Raw genomic sequence first — 17339 nt, 5'->3', positions numbered from 1 at the left:
GAATAGCATTCAACGGTAGGATGTTCACATGAGCTGGGGATGAAATTGGGGCAGCTTTGGAATCCATTCCGGCAGGATCAACGACCTCTCAGACCTGACTGCTCGGACTTGGTGGATAACATGCGACGATGTCTCTACGAAGGGAATAAGGGCATCCTGCAAGCCTTTCCTGAGCATATACGGTTTCTAGCCATCGTGTCAGTGCTAGATGCATCGAACCTAGAGGTTGCGAGAAGCCTGAGACGCAATAAAAATCTACACTAATCCCTTACGCCCGAACCGTAGGGGTTGTAAAACCAGATGGTCCCGTTAGCTGAGGAAGCTGCAATGGTTGGAATCTCGATAAGCCCATGGTTCCACGCAAACCCAGTCAGATGAGCCACAAAAAATAGAGCTCAGGGATTTCGAAGGGGCATCTGAAACGAGTTATATAGCATAGTCTAGCCTTCACCTACCTTATTGTCCTGCGAATTCTGTTCGGGTGCACGCACTACGCAACTTTCAGGTTACCATGTTAGCGCCACGAATCTCCCATGAATACAGCCTGGAGAACGAACCCTAACACTAAAGTCAAAATTCGTATTATGTTAGCAGTGGACTACTATGGTTTGTAAAACCAGACTGTCCCGTCAGATGAAGACGCTGCGATCATCGGGTTTGTCATGGACCCATGGTTCCATGCAAACCCAGTCAGACGAGAGTCATCGCGAAGGGGAGTTTTCAATACATGTAGAGAATCAGACGAATCACGATCCCAAATACAAATTGAACCTTCTACTCATATGGGTGGTAAGTCGAAGAAGACACCTTGAGGGAAAGCTTCACCTTCATCAGCACATATTACAATGGAGTCATCGATGCGTGGCCCATCCACTCCGGATGTCCAGCCAGGGATACCAAGCTGACCAAAACCTGTGTATTTCACATCTTCCTTGGGTAGATAGTACGTTTGCAGTAAGACCAGTTGTGTCGAGTGAATGCGGAACAATTGGGGAGGTACCTATACACCTTGGAGAAAAGTGGCGAAATGTCTGATTGGATCTTGGCACCATACCTTTCCTTCGTATGTGACGAGTAAAAAAGTCCCTGAAGAAGATACATCCAAACTTCGGACTTGGCTTAGGGTTGGCATCTCACTGATGAAAGCGGTTAGCTATGTGGGTGCTGAAAGATTGGCAATCCACCCGACTGACAAAACTGTCGTTCTGTTTTCCATTTCGACCACTGTGAAGATGATCAGACCCTCGGGTCCCAAGTAAGAGTGTCAGCCTCAAGGGTACCCACTGATAACCCTCCGCTCAGGAGGAGATCTTGATGGTTTACATTGGTTTTCACCGATTTTCACGGACTCTACTGTACCAATCACGATGAGCCTCAGCCAAGGCAATTCAGTAACGGACTATCCTTACTCCACAGACCAACACTCACCTAGTTCCGTCTGGAGTAACAGCAACTTCGTCAAGCAAATACGGACGTTCAACGCTCAATTTTTCACTCCATTTTTCACCGTCATGATTCTTCAGGTTTTAAGTTATTATAAAATATTATCAGAAAAACATTAGGACCTACTAAACACCAAACACAATAACCCTCCGTGTAAACAAGACCATTTCCCCCCGGCATCCAAGCAATCGCTCTCACTGGCCCTTCCGTTGCTGACCAGGCACTGTCAGTGGGCGGACCGGCATTCTAAGTAATCGAGCAACGATATGAGATAAGGAACAGATTCATGTTGGCAATGAAACATACTGAGAGATCATAGATTAACAAGCCAGCACTTCCAGCGAGCATTACTGCCAATAAGGGATCTTTGGGGTGCCAGGAGAGACGAGAAGGCCACGAGTTTGCACCGCACCGTGATGACCAGTGAACCTTGAGTTCTGGATGCACTACCCAAAAAACCACCTTTTGATCCTGCGAACAGGTTGCCACTACGAACCCCGACATTCAGCCAAGTTGATCCCTACCAGGAATGACACCCACAGTAGCTTCCATTGGCACTGAACTTGATATCGCGTACGGCCGAGAGGTGAAACTTGGTCCATTCTTCAACTTGCGTCTCTAAGGAAATCACCACATCCCTCAGTCCTCTAATCCTCTCCTGACTGTTCCGTTGCCTAGTCCGAACGCGTTCTTCCTCTGGAACCCGTTGGCGATTAGCCTTAACCACCTGCCAGACAAGCTCTCGAAACCTGTTTGCTCGAGGAGCCATGGGAATCAGGTTCCGTAGGATTTGGTCCCACTGGTCAGGTTTAAAGGACTTGTAGGTAACGGTCCGGTTCCCCTGATGAGATGAAGTAGAAGGGAGAACACGTTGGACTGCCGGGGCTTCGCGCAGTTCTAGGTCATCATCAGTATAGGACTGAGTTATCTCCGGGACGTCCTGGAAGTTTGACTGTACCACTTGTTTGAGGTAACTAGATGCGGAATGGAACAGACTCAGGTCCTGTCTTCACACTACCTGATGCGCCGGGGGCGCAGAGAGGATATCCTTCAGTCAAATCGCAGGAAAGGGGCGCAATATCAAGTGAATCATAATAATTGTAGAGATGGCAGATGTTTTCGCGTACCTTGAACATATTGGTGTGCATGTTGCGCTTGATAGCCGTAAGATCAACCAAGAACCACAACCACGCGGCGAGTGACCCGGAGACCCATAACCCTAACGCAATGCTTGACAGGAGGGGGACGGCCTTCGAATTACCGACATACGTCACATAAGTGGCAAGCACGCTGCCGATGGCGTACCTAGCACAAATGGTTTTGTGAGAGAGAAACCCCTACACAAGCTCAAACGGTCACTAACGATCCCAGCGATAGAAGCAAGAGTGTAAGAGGGATGTCCACAATCCATCGCGAGACCCACCATGGGAGTCTTACATTCGGTTTGATGTGGGGGGCCGAAGTCCACCTGCGATGAAATCGGGTTCATATAACAACTGACGCTGGGATGCTGACACTAGAATACCTGTAACTGAGTTGACCACTAACCGCACAGGCAATGGAAAGGAAAAGCGACACTATATAGAAGAAATTGATGGCTTTGCCGATTGCGCTGTCGTTGCTGAAGGAACTGTGGCATCTCAGTGGCTCGGCCGCCACCAGACACAAAGAATTATTGAGCCACCTGGACGAAGCAGCCCCAGAAAAGAAGACGGCAGTGGTTGACAGATCTTGGAACGTGCCACGTCGGTCATAATACGTAATCGTGTGCCACCCTGTTGCAGATCGTGGTCAATCCAATGGTGTGGTGCTAACATCCGGTTAGTTACCTAACTCGAGAAGCCGTTTGAGGGCCTCTGTGATATCGTCTAAATGAAGTGACATATGGTCTGCTATTGCAGATACGTGATGACGAGTGGCATTTTTATGAAAACTCCCTTAAGGCAGCACATTGAGATTGGGTAGCAGCATCATCGGACCGACGACCCACCAGAGAACTGGAGTAAATTGACGCTCCAGTATTGCAAATCTTGCTTGAGATCGAGGAGTGATTGATGTACCTTCTGCACGATGCGGTATTGAATCTGCTGGAAACCCGGAAGAAGATCCAAAGACGAGTTAAATTTTTCCAAGCATTGCGGCAGTGCCTCAAGGTCCGTTGGAAGAGAGTCGGAACGACGGCCATCCTGTGAACTACTAGAGGAGATGGACTTGGTGGCGTCGCTGGGTTTCCCAGGCTCGTTGCTTTCGGAAGGTATCGCATCAACCCAAAGAGGCTGAATGGTGATTTCGATGATGGCCAAGACATCGTGCAGATGGCTCCGAAGTTTAGCAATTTCCCCAACCAAAACCGTATCCACATCGAGCGTCTTGATGTTGGTCGAATAGTTTGTTAGAACGGTGTCCAGCTGCTCTATTTTGCTATGCGGTCGTTCAGCATGTACCTCAGGCTGGTTGAAGAAACCTGGAGGTATCCCACCTTTTGTATTGAGCAAAGGCTCTCTCCCTCTCCACAGCATACTTCTGATTGGCTGTGATGAAGAGACAGTGTCAAGATCTGCTACGCGAGAAGACAGAGGAGCATCATACCTATACCATTATGGCTGGGGGACAGTGCGCTGACTGCTCTAGAACCGGTAGAATTACTCATGGAAAGGAAATTGTTGATGGATTATAGTTATGGGTCACTGTGCTCCGTTCACAGAGTTCAGGAGTGGGCTGTTGAAGCACCTACGGCTCGGTTCTTAAGATCGAATTTTGATGTAAGCACATGTTATGAGGCAGCTTTTCGCAGTGCCAGGGTCTCAATCCAATGACCTGGCTTTTCAATTCTCCGACCCGTTTCCTCCAACGCATGCCGAGTAGTGAGCAAAGTATCGTACCCTTATTTCAGTAGTATATATCTGTGCTACACAGTGTTGCTTTTACATAGTTCAACGCTGGAACTTTCTCACACCCATTTCGATCTTGTCTTATGATCTCGAATACTTCCTAGTACGGCGGTGCATCATATAACGCAGCGATAAAGCATAAGCTTGCCTATTATGTACCTAGTGAACAAGGTCAGGGCGCCTTTGGCTGTTGTCCTCTGTACCCGATTTTGAGAGAGAGAGAACGATGTCCTGCCCTGTGACGTTCATCAGCATCGGCACCTTGAATTTTACGCCGTATACCTGTACGATCTTCTCTTCAATCGTATCTGTTGACGGAACATTTGGAACTTATTGATTACAACCTCACTGGATGTTCTAGTGTCTGGGACCACTTCTAGGAACCGCAGTCTAGCTACGGATAATTTTAACACCTGCCCGACTGATGGCTCTGCAAGTCCGGGAGATAACCTTTCGCCCTTGCAATGCTGCTGTTTTCCTGCAATCGCATTTTCTGCCGGCCTAGTGCGCTCTAAAGCCACGGAACGATTGACAGACGAAGACCGGGGGAGCTGCCACTTGCATAAGTGGTCAAGTGAGGCTTGAGAGTGATGTAGGTATACACCACGGACGCGTGACCCGGTGATCAGATAGTGTGAATGCCGTCGCGATATTTAGCCTGGTAGTTAAATGAACCCCAAGACAATGTGAAAGTTGTTTGCATAAGTGGTCGCTCGCAGCGAGAGTGAGGCTTGAGCATGATGTAGGCATACACCATGGTAAGTGAACGCAATCGGAATGTCGCTTGGTGCGTGGCAAGCCATTGAGAGAGCGAGAAAGGTAAGGTGACCAACCGGAGCGCTTCGATCGTAACTCTCCCCAGCTTTTAGAAACACGAGCCGCCTGGAGCTATCGATCCGCCAATCACTGTGGGAAGTAAATGGCCGTAAAAAACCATTTTTGGTCTGGTTTTTGACCATTTACCACTGTTTTCGTGATATTTTTTTCATTGTAAATTACAATATACGTTTCACGATGCTAAATACCAGACTCTTCCCTGCGTAAATTACCACTCAATTCATGGTATTCGAGCTGCGATGTATTGTACAAAGGTCAGAGGTATGGACGGCCGGAGTTCGGTTAGTCATCGTCGTCGATTGACCTTGCGAGCTCGTAACTGCGATCGATGATGGCCCAACGACGGGAATGCGTACATACCATAGGGAAATCGGCCACATACTGAAGAGACCGAAGCGAGAGCGATAATTTGACTGTAGTAAAAGAGGTCGGTGCCAAGGCAGCATCCATGTAAGCACCGCTATCTGAGACAAGGTCAACGAGGTGACGCATGTTCTCACAAGCGACGTTTTGTGACGTGCTCGGGGATTTGAGTCCACAGCTGCTTCAGCTCAATAGTGAGAGCCATGAAATTCAAACACTCCTACCCAGACGAAGGATAAGTTCCTAAATTTAATTCGTCGTTTTTGGGCCCACATTGTGGAAACTTTGTCATCTCCCCCGACAATGCGTGATTTCCCTAGCGAGGCATAACCAAGAGCTCGATTATATGTTGGTACGGCTTGTTGTAGACATTAGTAAACTAGATCGCGACTTTGCGATGGGTGGAATTGTCAGGAATGTTTCTTGTCGCGAGGAGCCCCAAGTATGGAAGCTGGCACTTAAAGATGTAAGCAGAGACTGTGGCGCTTAGACTGAAATCAGACTAAGTTGTTCTCGGCAGTTTCCATTCCACTCAGTGCCTTATCCTCTCCACCATACCATACACGTTCTGCAACCTGCTCATTTCCTCCCAATTTGACTATCCTTTCGCTATGCAACTAGCTACTCTTCTCAGAAGTGGCAAGTACTTATGAATATGGACACTGGGCATGCTGCCTCACTGACAGCGATGCCATGAATGGCTTCCATCTGGACATGTTTCAACGCGTCTTTACGCGTCTTTAACTCATTGGTGAATGAGAAATAGCATTTATTTATTTATTTTAGAAAATCGTCAAGCCTCTCACAGCAAACAGGAATCTATGTTACCCAAGGGTCACACCTGTGGTAGAAAAGCTCGTGCATCTGCTTAGGGCATAGTTTGGCCCCATGTGCGCTCATTAGTTTATCTCCCAACTACCTCTTCTCCCTCTGCTGCCTTGCTAATTTCCCCCTGTGCTAGTAACCAAAAAATGCGACTGGAATTCGAAAGCGATGATAATGACCAAGGCCTGATGACAACCACCTCTACTAGTACCGCCAAAAAAGAACCCCCGTGGTCGTCACTATGATGGCCCCTGTCATGACCGACAAATCCCGGGGCTCCGTCAGCGGCGAACCAATGCCGATAGGCGAATCCGCCGACCCGAAACCCATCCTAACCAGCCCCCAACCCCATGTCTGGCCCCCTGCCTTACTGCGTGAGACTTGGCCAAGAATCAGAACCTAGACCCTGCCGGTATTCCGACCTTACCTCCAGTTCCTGAGCCCTTGGCGCTCCCGGCATTCAGTCACGCCTGCCTTGTCTCCATCTGAACCACACTCATCGCTTCCCGCTATGTGGTCACGGCCATGCCCCGCTTCCGTCCACTCCGCACCCTCTGCCCACTCCGCACCCTCTGCCCATCTCTGCACCTTCTGGCCACTTCTGGTTGCCCTTGACACCTCTGGTCAGGTCAACACTCCCACTCCCCTCTGTACCTCTGTTGGCCTTCATGCTGTCCTTGTGTGACAGTGCTGGCAGATCAACCTCTGTTCGCGGACTTGTGTCGGCACCGCACCGACCCCGCTTATTTGCGGACTTGTATCGGCGCCGCGCGCCGACCTCCGCTTTTCCTCTGGCCATTTGTCACTTGGCAGCTTATCATTCATTCCTTGCCGAGTGCCAATTATTGTTTGCTTCCCTGCCAATATCGGCATTTGATCCCCTCTTTATTGGCACTAGGTTATTGATCTCATTCAGTTATTCATCAATAACCCTTGCCACTTATTGTTTATTGATCTGTCCCTCGTTTCCAGTTCCCGGGCTCTTGTCCTTATTTAGTTTGACAATTCCCGCTTATCTCCGTGCCGGACTGCGCCGGACTGACCGGCCTTTCTATATTCCCTCTTGCCTATTTATATACCTTGTAAATACTTTCGGGGACCCCAGTCTGAAATCAACTAGAGTACCCCCCTGTCTGGTCTGAGTCTCTCCTTCTGCAAAGGGGGCTTCCCCCCCTCTGAGTCCGTGCTCGCGGAGTCCGCGCTCCTCCTATAGGTCCGCTCCGCCCGCAAGTCTTGTTTGAAGTCCGCTGTGAGTGTCAATCCGTAAATACGGGATCTCCCCCAAACATCAAGCTCAGGGCACAGCGCTCCACCTGAGTCGCTGAGGCCGCGATCCCACTCTGCTAACCTTGAACAGCGCTTCCGGACGCGCCGCATATTTCCGCCCGCATATCCGCACGTGCGCGCTCCAACAGACCTCTGCCACAATCTCCGACACCGACAATATCCCAGCCTCTGACAATAATCCCGACTCTGACAGCCCCACAACAGAAGAAAGTCTGAATCGATTAACCTGCCTCGCGAAGCTGTGCGCAAGGGTTGAAGTTCACTTATGGTATCTTCTACCGTCTTATTCACAGCCCGAGACTTCCTCCACTTTCATTAGGTTATGCTCTGTCAAATCAACCTCATCAAAATCGAATCAATGCTCGACTTTTATGCTGCCCATCTCTTGCTCGCACTCAACTCCGTACTTTTCTCGTGAGCCCAAGGCTTCAATCCTGCGTTATGCTTTCCGGATCGGCTCTTCTTCGTCACTCCTCGAATTGACCTTTGTGTCTTTTGTTCACCTCAACTCGGTTCATTTCCTCACTTGCAATGACTGCTATTCATCGCAACGTAACCTAGAGTCTCCGCCATAAATGTAGTTGTAAATGACGATAAATAACCACGTTTTTCACCAAATTAACAATATTGTAAATGATGAAATCCAACCGGTAAATTACAAAATGCACCCTTGTAAATTGACCGTTTACAATCGTTATCATGGTGGAGAATCATTAAAAAACAGGTCATCTACCTCCTTTAACGTGGTAAAGGAATCCTGGTAAAATGCAATGGACCACATTGTAAAACACAGTTTTAATCATGTTAAAAATGAGTGTATTATACAATGGTTAAGATGATCTTTTACGCATCACTAATTCCCTCTGTGCAATCCAAAAAAGTGAACATACTTGAACTGGAAGGTCAATTCAATCTCGACATGATGACCCCTTGTGTGATTGTGTATCACTCATCCTGTCAGTAAGGCAAGTGGAATGGTACCGTTTGATCTTCTGAACGAAACTTCTGATCGCCATAATCCGTGCCCCTGGTGAATTCCCCAAGCCTGCACCCCCATCCTCGACCGAAGTCCAAATCATACCAAATGCTCGCAACACCACCCACGAACACTACTCAACTTCTTTGGCCACACTTTCATCTCTTTTCCAATCACGCAGTAAGTAAATAGCGCTGCTGCCAGCCCCATGCAAAATTTTGTAGGGGTGTCTTGCAAGTCTTTCGTAATCGTACAGCATAATTGTGTCAATGCTAAAAGTCCATCATAATTCAAACCTAAAAGTTGCAAGGAGCTAAAAATCTACACTAATCTTCTGCGCCCGAACCCTAGGGGTTGTAAAACCAGATGGTCCCGTTAGCTGAGGAAGCTGCAATGGTTGGATGCTCGTGATTCCATGCAAACCCAGTCAGGTGAGAGGCGCGGCCAAGGGGTACTCTCAATGTGTGTACAAGATCAGATGATCCGCGGTCACAAATAAAAATAAAGCCTTCTATGAACCCATGGACGGTTACTATTAGTCAACGAGGACGCCAAGGGGGAAATCCTTCACTTTTGTCGGCACACATCACAGCACACTCATCTATGCGCAACCCGTCTACTCCAGATGCCCAGCCACGGATGCCAAGCTGGCTACAACCTGAGTATTCCACTTCTTCGTTGGGCGGACAGTACGTTTGAAGAAGGACCAACCATGTTGAGTGAATGCGGAACAATTGCGGAAATGCCTACGTTAACGAAGAAATAACATCGAATAGGACTTTGAAAGCGGCGTCATACCTTCCCTTCATATGTGACGAGCAATAGGGCTCCAGAAGAAGACACATCCAACCCGCGAACTTGATTTAGGGTCGGCGTCTCGCTAATGGAAGCGGTTAAGGACTTTCAGAAAACTCGATAATTAAGATTGAGATTGAGATTGACAAAATTTTCGCTCGTCCATCTATCTCGATCACTGGCAAGATGGTTGAGTCCTCAAGCTTCAGATAGTAGCCACACAAATATACCCACAGATGATCCTTCGCTCAGGAGGGGACTTTGATGGCTTCAATTGCTTCCCATCAACCTCCACGGAATCTACTGTGCCAACTACAACAAGCCTTCATCACCAAGGCAGCTCAGTTGCAGCTCATCCTCATTCCACAAGAACACTCACTTAGTTCCGTCCGGGGTAACAGCAACTTCGTCAAGTGAATATGGGAGGTCAATATTCCATTCTTCACCGTCGCGATTCTTCAGACTTTAATTTACTACAATGGGTTGTAGGAACAACTCGATGACTTACGAAACACCGAACATGATGGCCCTCTGTATAAACGAGGCTTTCTTTGTTCGGCATCCACGTAACAGCCTTCACTGGCCCTTGCTTAGGCGACCAGGAACTGACGGCGGCACCCTGAATAGTTGAGCAATGACGAAACAAGGCATTCAAGTTCGCGAAGGGTCATACCAGAAGATCATAGATCACCAGGTCAGCACTTCTGACTGGCATCACCGCCAATAAAAGATGCTTGGGGTGCCAAGAAAGGCGATGCGGCTGCGTGTTTGGATCGCACCGGAATGAAAAGTGGGTCTTGACCTCCGGACGCATGGCCCAGACCATTACTTTTTGGTCCTGCGAACAGGTTGCCACTATGAGCACCGATACTCAGCAGAACAATCTGCATTAGTGGATGTTAGATTGGCGCTTACGGTAGTCACCGTCAGCACTAAACTTGATATCGTGTACAGCCGAAACGTGCATTCCAGTCCATTCGTCGGCCTGCGATTCCAATAGAGTGGCCACATCCTTTGTTCTACTTATCCTCTCCCGCTTGCTGTTCTGCCTAATTTGGGCATAATTGTAGACGAGATCGGGTGTGCGATTGCTCTCGACCACACGCATGACAAGCCTGCGGAAATTTGAAGTAGCCCGCCTGTATTGTGAAGGCGTAATATCCAATTCCCACAGGAGGGGGATGATATCCGTCCATTGGGAGGCTTCGAGGGTCTTTCTGACAACGAGTCTGGGGTTTTGCGGTGCATTCGTGTCGGGGTTGAGTACGGGTTCGCGTTTGATCGGCTGTCCCGGGGGAAGAGGGGGAAGAGATTGATTGGTTACAGGGGTTTTAGGAATCTTTTCTATGTCATCCATCTGGAGACCAATAGAAAGTGCATGTTAGGTGAATCTCAGCAATGATGAAATGCGTCTACGCACCCCGACCCACTTCTTTTTCTTCGCCTTGATGACTCTAAGGTCGATAAAGAACCACATGTACACAAAGAGTGATCCAATGGTCCATATCACCAAAGCAGCGGTTACACAAACGCGGATGTATTCAGCATCCCCAAACTTCAAGAATGTGAAGAGGGCGATGCCTATGGCGAACCTAGCGCAGGTATTTTCGTGAGGGAGGGTGCAGACAACAAAACTGATCACTGACGATCCCACCGATATCACTAGGAATGTAAAAGGGGCGGTCACGATCCATGCTGAAACCAACCATGGGGGTGTCAGGTCCGACTTAATATATACAGCTGAAGACCATCTAAAGTATGAGGTCAGTTAAACATCTGAAGCCAGCGCAGTGATGCTAGGATACTGACCGATAGCTGACTTGACTACTGATAGCACTAGCGATAGAGAGGCAAAGTGAAAGAATCCACAAAAATTGGACAGCTTCGAACAATCTCTTCTTATTGCCGTCGTAACTAACACAATTCCCATGCCTCAGCTACAACATTCAAACACAGCTATGAGAAGACTTTGAGTCACCTGAGCTGGATGGTGGATGCAGACACCCCAGCAAAGAGGGTGGCAACTGTTGACAGATTTTCGAATGTTGGACGTCGTTCGTAATACCTTATCGTGTACAGGCCTGTTGCAGACCGTGGTCAATTTGATGTTCCAGTGTCAATTTACAGTCACATACCGTGACCAAGGAATTCCTCGAGCGCCTCTGTGATGTCGCCCAAATGATCGGACATGTGGTCCGCTATTGTGGATATGTGGTGACGGGAAGCATTTCTATAAAAATTCCCTTGGAGCAACACACATTAGATTGACTGGCAGCACATAACACACTGAGGACCCACCAGAGAACTGGCGTAAATTGATATCCCAATATAACAGGTCGTGCTTGAGGCCTAGGAGCGACCTATGCACCTCCTCCACAATGTGGTACTGAACTTGATCGAAACCTGGCAGAATTTTTAAATCCGAATCGAATTTTTCGAGGAGCTGCGCTAGTGTCTTAAATTTTTCTGGAAGAGAGTCGGACAGATCTTGACTGCTAAAAGAGCAACCCTAGTCACAGTGCTGCAGCATGGTTCTGGGGACGGGACACGTACTCTTTCGCCTCTGAAGGTGTCGCTTCGCCCCAAAGCGGACAAATGGTCCTTCGCATGACATCCGAAGCACTTTGTAACTGGCACTGAAGTTTCCCAATCCGATCTTTCTGACGTTAGTCGCACATTTTTCTAATACTTCTTGAAGCTGCTCCAATTTTCTGCACCATAGTTTAATGTGAATATCTCAAAGCCGACGAAGACGTCCCACCTCTGGTAGTCTCCGAAGGCCTTCCGCCTTTGATCCAAGTACGTTATGTTGGCTATGAGGGAGAAAGCAGCGTCACGATATGTCACTTGCAAAAGAAAGGCATCATACAAATACCGTGTCTAGTGCGCAGTCCGCCGACTTGGATAGGACCGGTAGTATTCGCCATTGGAGGGGGGTTATAGGGTGAGCAGGGCCGGATCCGAGAGGGGAGTTGAATGAAGGGCCTAGTATCTTGAACACGGGTAGTAAGACTTGCTGAACTGCTTAGCAACTAGCCGGCACGGCACTATTCCTTGCAAAGGGGGGGAGGGTTTGGGGTCCGCCCCTTTTTCAAGGGCGTAACGGGAGCCATTTAAAGAACGAGAAAGCGAGAAAGCGACTCAAGACTAATCGGCTCGGCGAGTTTTCTCCGAATGGGTATCAGTTGTCCAATGTAACGGCTGAGTGTCTGCACGAGCCATTTATGGATGTGTCTTACAGTATCAGTGCCCTTATCCAAGAGTCTTTCAATTGACAATCAGCTGGTAGGGTGAGATGAATGCGTATTCACCAAGAGGGCGGTATGCAGCAACGGACTGGAATTGCCATGCATGGAAACATTGTAAATTCAGTACCCTGCCCACTCGAGAGTCTTCAACGAGGCGACCAGCTGACATCGTGACAGTTTAACATCACACCCAACACCCACATCTTGGTGCATGGGGAACCATCGAGGAAACTGGTTGGATGGTTTTTTTTGGGATGACTTGCCGTGGGGGACGGGCTCCCTGGCCCAATCAAGCTGTTGTATGGGCTGTGGGGGGAAAGATGCAACATGCAACATGCGCAAGTTTGTTCGAACCATGAGCTGTCATAAATTATTCAGATGTCAGTGCCATGATCGACTGCCCCAAGCCACGAACGATTGAATATGCACATTAGCCTTGCACATCAGGACAGTCTTGCTCAGCACCTCACATCGGCCGGGGAAAACACCCCGGGAGAACGTCCGTCCGAGTGGCAGAGCAAATGATGGGCCTAATCCGCACTCACGAGTTGTCCAATACAACGGCTGAGCGTATGCACGAGCCATTTACGTGTCTTGCAAACGACACAATATCAGTGCCCTTATCAGTCTTTCAATTGACAGTCAGCCGGTAGGATGATGAATGACTATTCACCGAGAGGGCGATATGGGAGCAACAGACTGCGATTGCCATGCATGGAAACACCGCCAATTTAATTGAATACCCCTTGCCCACCTGAGAGTCTTCAATTGATCAACAACGAGGCGGTCAACTGACATTGTGACAGTTTAACATCATAACATCTTGGTGCACGGGGATGCAAGTGTGCTTTCGAGGAAACTGGTTGGATGCCTTTTTTTGGGATGACTTGCGACCGGGGCCGGGCTCCGTGGTTCAATCAAGCTGTTGTATGGGGCTGTGGGAAGAGAGGTGGAAGATGCAACATGCACAAGTTTGTTGTTGTTGTTGTTTATTCTGGATATTTAACCTGCAAACTGTAGGCTGCTCGTGAGAGCGCCAAGGGCAGGGGTCGAGATAAATACAAAAATAAGGTGAGAAAATAAAGAAATAGGTCCGATTCGGGTGTCCTTGATCTCTCTGATAAGGCGTTGCCCAAATGCTGCTCCACTTTTGAGTTGTCGTGTTGGGTTGACCGTTTTTAGGTGTCGGTTTCGAAAATGGGGTGGGTTCCGCCTTCCAGCGGTGTCATATCTCGGGGTGTGTCTATTCTGTCCTTCTCTCTTTCTCGTATGCTCCACTCGCTGACAGAAAACCTGCTACCCTCTCTATTCCTTTCTCGTCCACCAGGAGGTCGGCAAGGATCAGTTCGCCTTCATCGTCTGGGAGCAAGTTTCGGTGGTGTTCGTGCTTGGGACATTCGAGAAGTATGTGTTCTCTCGTTTCTACGGGTTCTCCGCATGTGCAACTGGGGTTCTCTTCTGGTAGGAAGCGTTTGTAGAATTGTCCGATGAACGCATGGCCGGTGCGAAGCTGTACTAGGCGGCTGAAGGATTTGCGGGAGTGGGACTTGAACCGCTTTGTTGGTCGTGCACAAGTTTGTTCAAACCATAAATGTACTTGAGGATGCAGCCGTTCGTTGACGTTTGATTGACGGTGGCCAGGCATGCATTGTGCAGCACATCGGTAAGTGTGCTTTGTCTTATGGATGGTGGAGGACACTAACCAGCAATCGGCGCTTTGCCCCGTGCACGTTTCGGTATGCCAGTTACGGCTGCTAGTCTGGGATGAGTGTCGTTCTCACGAACCGTCGCGTTCGACTTTCTCGTCATTCAGTCCGTTCGGCCCACGTGGAGAAAAGGTAGGGGGAAAGTGGTCTACCTTAACGCAGACAAGAAGGTGGGTTTGCGCTTCGTGGACGATTCCCCGCATCACGCTTGATGCCAGTGCATCATGGTCATGGACGATGGAAGGCGCTAACAGTCGGTGCCCAAACAACACAGGTGCTTCAGGAATTTGGAACACCGTACCACCCTGGTTCCATTTCATACCTCCCTTTTCCAACCTCGTCACCTTTCTTGCGCTGCTGTCTGATGACAGCAGGTGGATTATTTCTGAAAAAAAGGAAAAGGGGGAGACGAGTAGTGGACATTGCCGCGTCTGCCATCCGGTCATTGCATTAACTGCATGCCCGTGCCCCAGCAACCAATGCAGCTATGGGTCTGAGACAAATGCGGAAATGTTACAGTTACGACGACAAAGTTGAAGGCACCGCACTCTTCAATTAAAGGCGTCAATTTTTTCTGGATACTTTCACTTTTCTTCGCCATCGCTAGTGCGATTAGCAGTCAAGTCAGTTACCAGTTAAGTGTTTTACGCTAGCTTCAGGTGTCGGCGTTCAGTTGAGCTCAAGAGGAAAACACCATAAACGTACTCGCTGGGGGGGCAGATCAAAATCCAAGCACTCTATAGCTAGCCTACCCATCACTATCGGTACGTACTTTCTCTCTCTTTGATCGAAGACTCTTGGGCTGCTGGTACTTGATTGACTTCTAACATCTCCGCCAACACCCAGCGGTGGTGGACATGATTATGTTCCCAGAGCTTGCCTCGGCGCATATCCATTGTTTCGTGCTATATGTAGACACGCTGATTGTTCGTACAAGTCGTTCCCTGGAATTATCGATCATTTAAATGCAGGCCTCTGCGTTGGTCATTGTGAGCAGCCTTTGTTAAACTTGTGCGTACAAGCGTGACATATGTATATGTACATATGTCATCTCATTCGAAGTTTTCCATGAATCGTGCTTTCAGGGGTGGGCGCTTGCAATCGTACTCTGCTGGCCAGCTACGCCAGGGTCCAGCCTCTGTGGGTTATAAAGCCAAATGGTCCCATCTGCCAAAGAAGCCGCGATCATTGGGTTCCTAAAGGACCCATGATTCCATGCAAATCCAGTCAAACTAGAAGCGGGGCCAAGAGGTATTTCCAAGGTCTTTAAGAGATGGGATGATTCACGATCCCAGATAAACATGGTGCCTTCTGCTCGTTATATAAACGTAAGCCGTGGAAAATGCTTTGAAGGGAATGTTTCACTTTTGTCAGCACACATCACAACACAATCATCGCGGTGTGGCCCGTCCACTCCAAACGTCCAGTCAGGGAAACCGAGCTGGCCACAACCTGAGTATTCCACCTCTTCGGGCAAGCAGTATGTTTGCAAAAGGACCAGCCTTGCTGAGTGAATACGGAACAGCTGCGGAGATGCCTTTGCCGGGTCGAAGGGTAGCGTTGGCGTCCGAAGAGACTTCGAAAACGATGTCATACCTTTCCCTCGTACGTAACGAGTAGCAAGGCTCCAGCAGAGGATACATCTAAACTTCGAACTTGGTTTAGGGTTGGCGTCTCACTAATGAGAGCAGCTCAGAACCCAAGTACAACAGAAGACTTGATAATTGATCACACTGACAAAATTATCTGTCGTCCTTCTATGTTGATTACTGAGGATGGTCAGACCAGAGATCGTGAACAACAGGTTCAGAATACTCACAGATAATCCTTCGTTCAGGGGGGGATCTTGAAGGCTTGATTTTCACGGTATCCCCTGTACCCACTTCATCCACCGTACCAACCACGATGGCCCTCCATGAAGCCACTCAGCTACGAGTGATCCGCATCAACAAGAACACCCACCTAGTACCATCTGGGGTTATTGCAACTTCACCAAGCGAATATGGAAGCTCGACACTCCATTGTTCGACACTTTTACGATTCTTCGTGTTTGATTATTACAACGAATTGTAAGAACAGTAATAAAACTCACAATACACCGGATGTAATAACTCTCAGTATAAACGAGGTCCTCGTTGTACGGCATCCAAGCAATAGCCCTCACTGGCCCTTGCATAGCCGACAAGGAACTAATGGTGGGTCGACTAACATCCTAATAAGGGAGCAATTGTTATGGGGTACGGTATTCGTGTCCGCGATGAAACGTACCCTTAAATCAAAGGTGACCAACGTGGTGCCCCTAGCTGGCATTGCCGCCAATAGAGGGATTATGTTGGGGTGCCAAGCAAGACGAAGAGGCTGAGAGGCTAGATTGGGCCGCGACGAATGGAGAACATTGGCACCGTTGGACGAATCTACAATCCAAATGACAATCCTTTCATCCTGCGAACAGGTTGCCACTGCCAGTACCAATACTCATTGAGCCGAACTACACCATAATTACCTAGCGCTTTCTGTACTTTCCGTCTGCACTGAACTGGATGTCGTGAACAGCTGAAACGTGAACCCCAGTCCATTCTTCAGAATACACCCCCGAAGGGAATGTTATCCTGTTGCTATCGATCCTCCAATTATCTTCCTGCCTAATCTGAGCAGAGTTGTGGCCGGGACCATACAGGCGATTATCCTCGATCACGCGCATGGTGAGCCTCCGCAATCTGTCATTTGTTGGTTTCCATAGGAGAGGTGTTATTCGGTCCCACTGAGTAGGTGCAAAGGTATTGCGTCTGATCGACCATGTCGGGGGAAGAGGTTGATTGGCTGCGGGGGGATTAGGACGAGCTGGATTCTTGTCTATGTTATGTATGTGGAAAATATTCTGATAAAAAGTGAATCTTAAGTGAATTATAGTGTTAAAATGCGTCTACATACCCCGACCCACTTCTTCGCGATGGATCCAAGATTCAGA

At 48.6% G+C, this 17339-nt stretch overlaps 2 protein-coding genes across 2 annotated transcripts; one reads left to right on the top strand and one right to left on the bottom strand.

Moving 5' to 3' along the window:
• Positions 1–778: 778 nt before the first annotated feature.
• Positions 779–4093, bottom strand: EI90DRAFT_3138396 (uncharacterized protein; the record flags this gene model as incomplete). The annotated part of the gene is made up of 17 exons (XM_039064895.1): positions 779–1000; positions 1055–1136; positions 1194–1224; positions 1285–1373; positions 1429–1517; positions 1570–1689; positions 1750–1931; positions 1984–2395; positions 2462–2491; positions 2571–2748; positions 2807–2911; positions 2969–3064; positions 3128–3218; positions 3273–3380; positions 3434–3864; positions 3923–3974; positions 4033–4093. 17 exons carry the CDS (start codon positions 4091–4093, stop codon positions 779–781), a joined length of 2379 nt encoding a protein of 792 aa, XP_038907783.1.
• A 9393-nt stretch (positions 4094–13486) lies between these two features.
• EI90DRAFT_3096670 (uncharacterized protein) lies at positions 13487–13826 on the top strand. Its single transcript, XM_039062535.1, has one exon. The coding sequence runs from the start codon at positions 13502–13504 to the stop codon at positions 13694–13696; it is 195 nt and encodes a 64-aa protein (XP_038907782.1). The 5' UTR covers positions 13487–13501; the 3' UTR covers positions 13697–13826.
• The last annotated feature ends 3513 nt before the right edge of the window (positions 13827–17339 follow it).

Source organism: Cantharellus anzutake, assembly GCF_015039405.1.
Source record: "Cantharellus anzutake strain C23 chromosome Unknown EI90scaffold_223, whole genome shotgun sequence".
NCBI lineage: Eukaryota > Fungi > Basidiomycota > Agaricomycetes > Cantharellales > Hydnaceae > Cantharellus > Cantharellus anzutake.
Note: the sequence above shows the minus strand (reverse complement) of the source record. Positions and strands in the feature narration are given on the sequence as shown.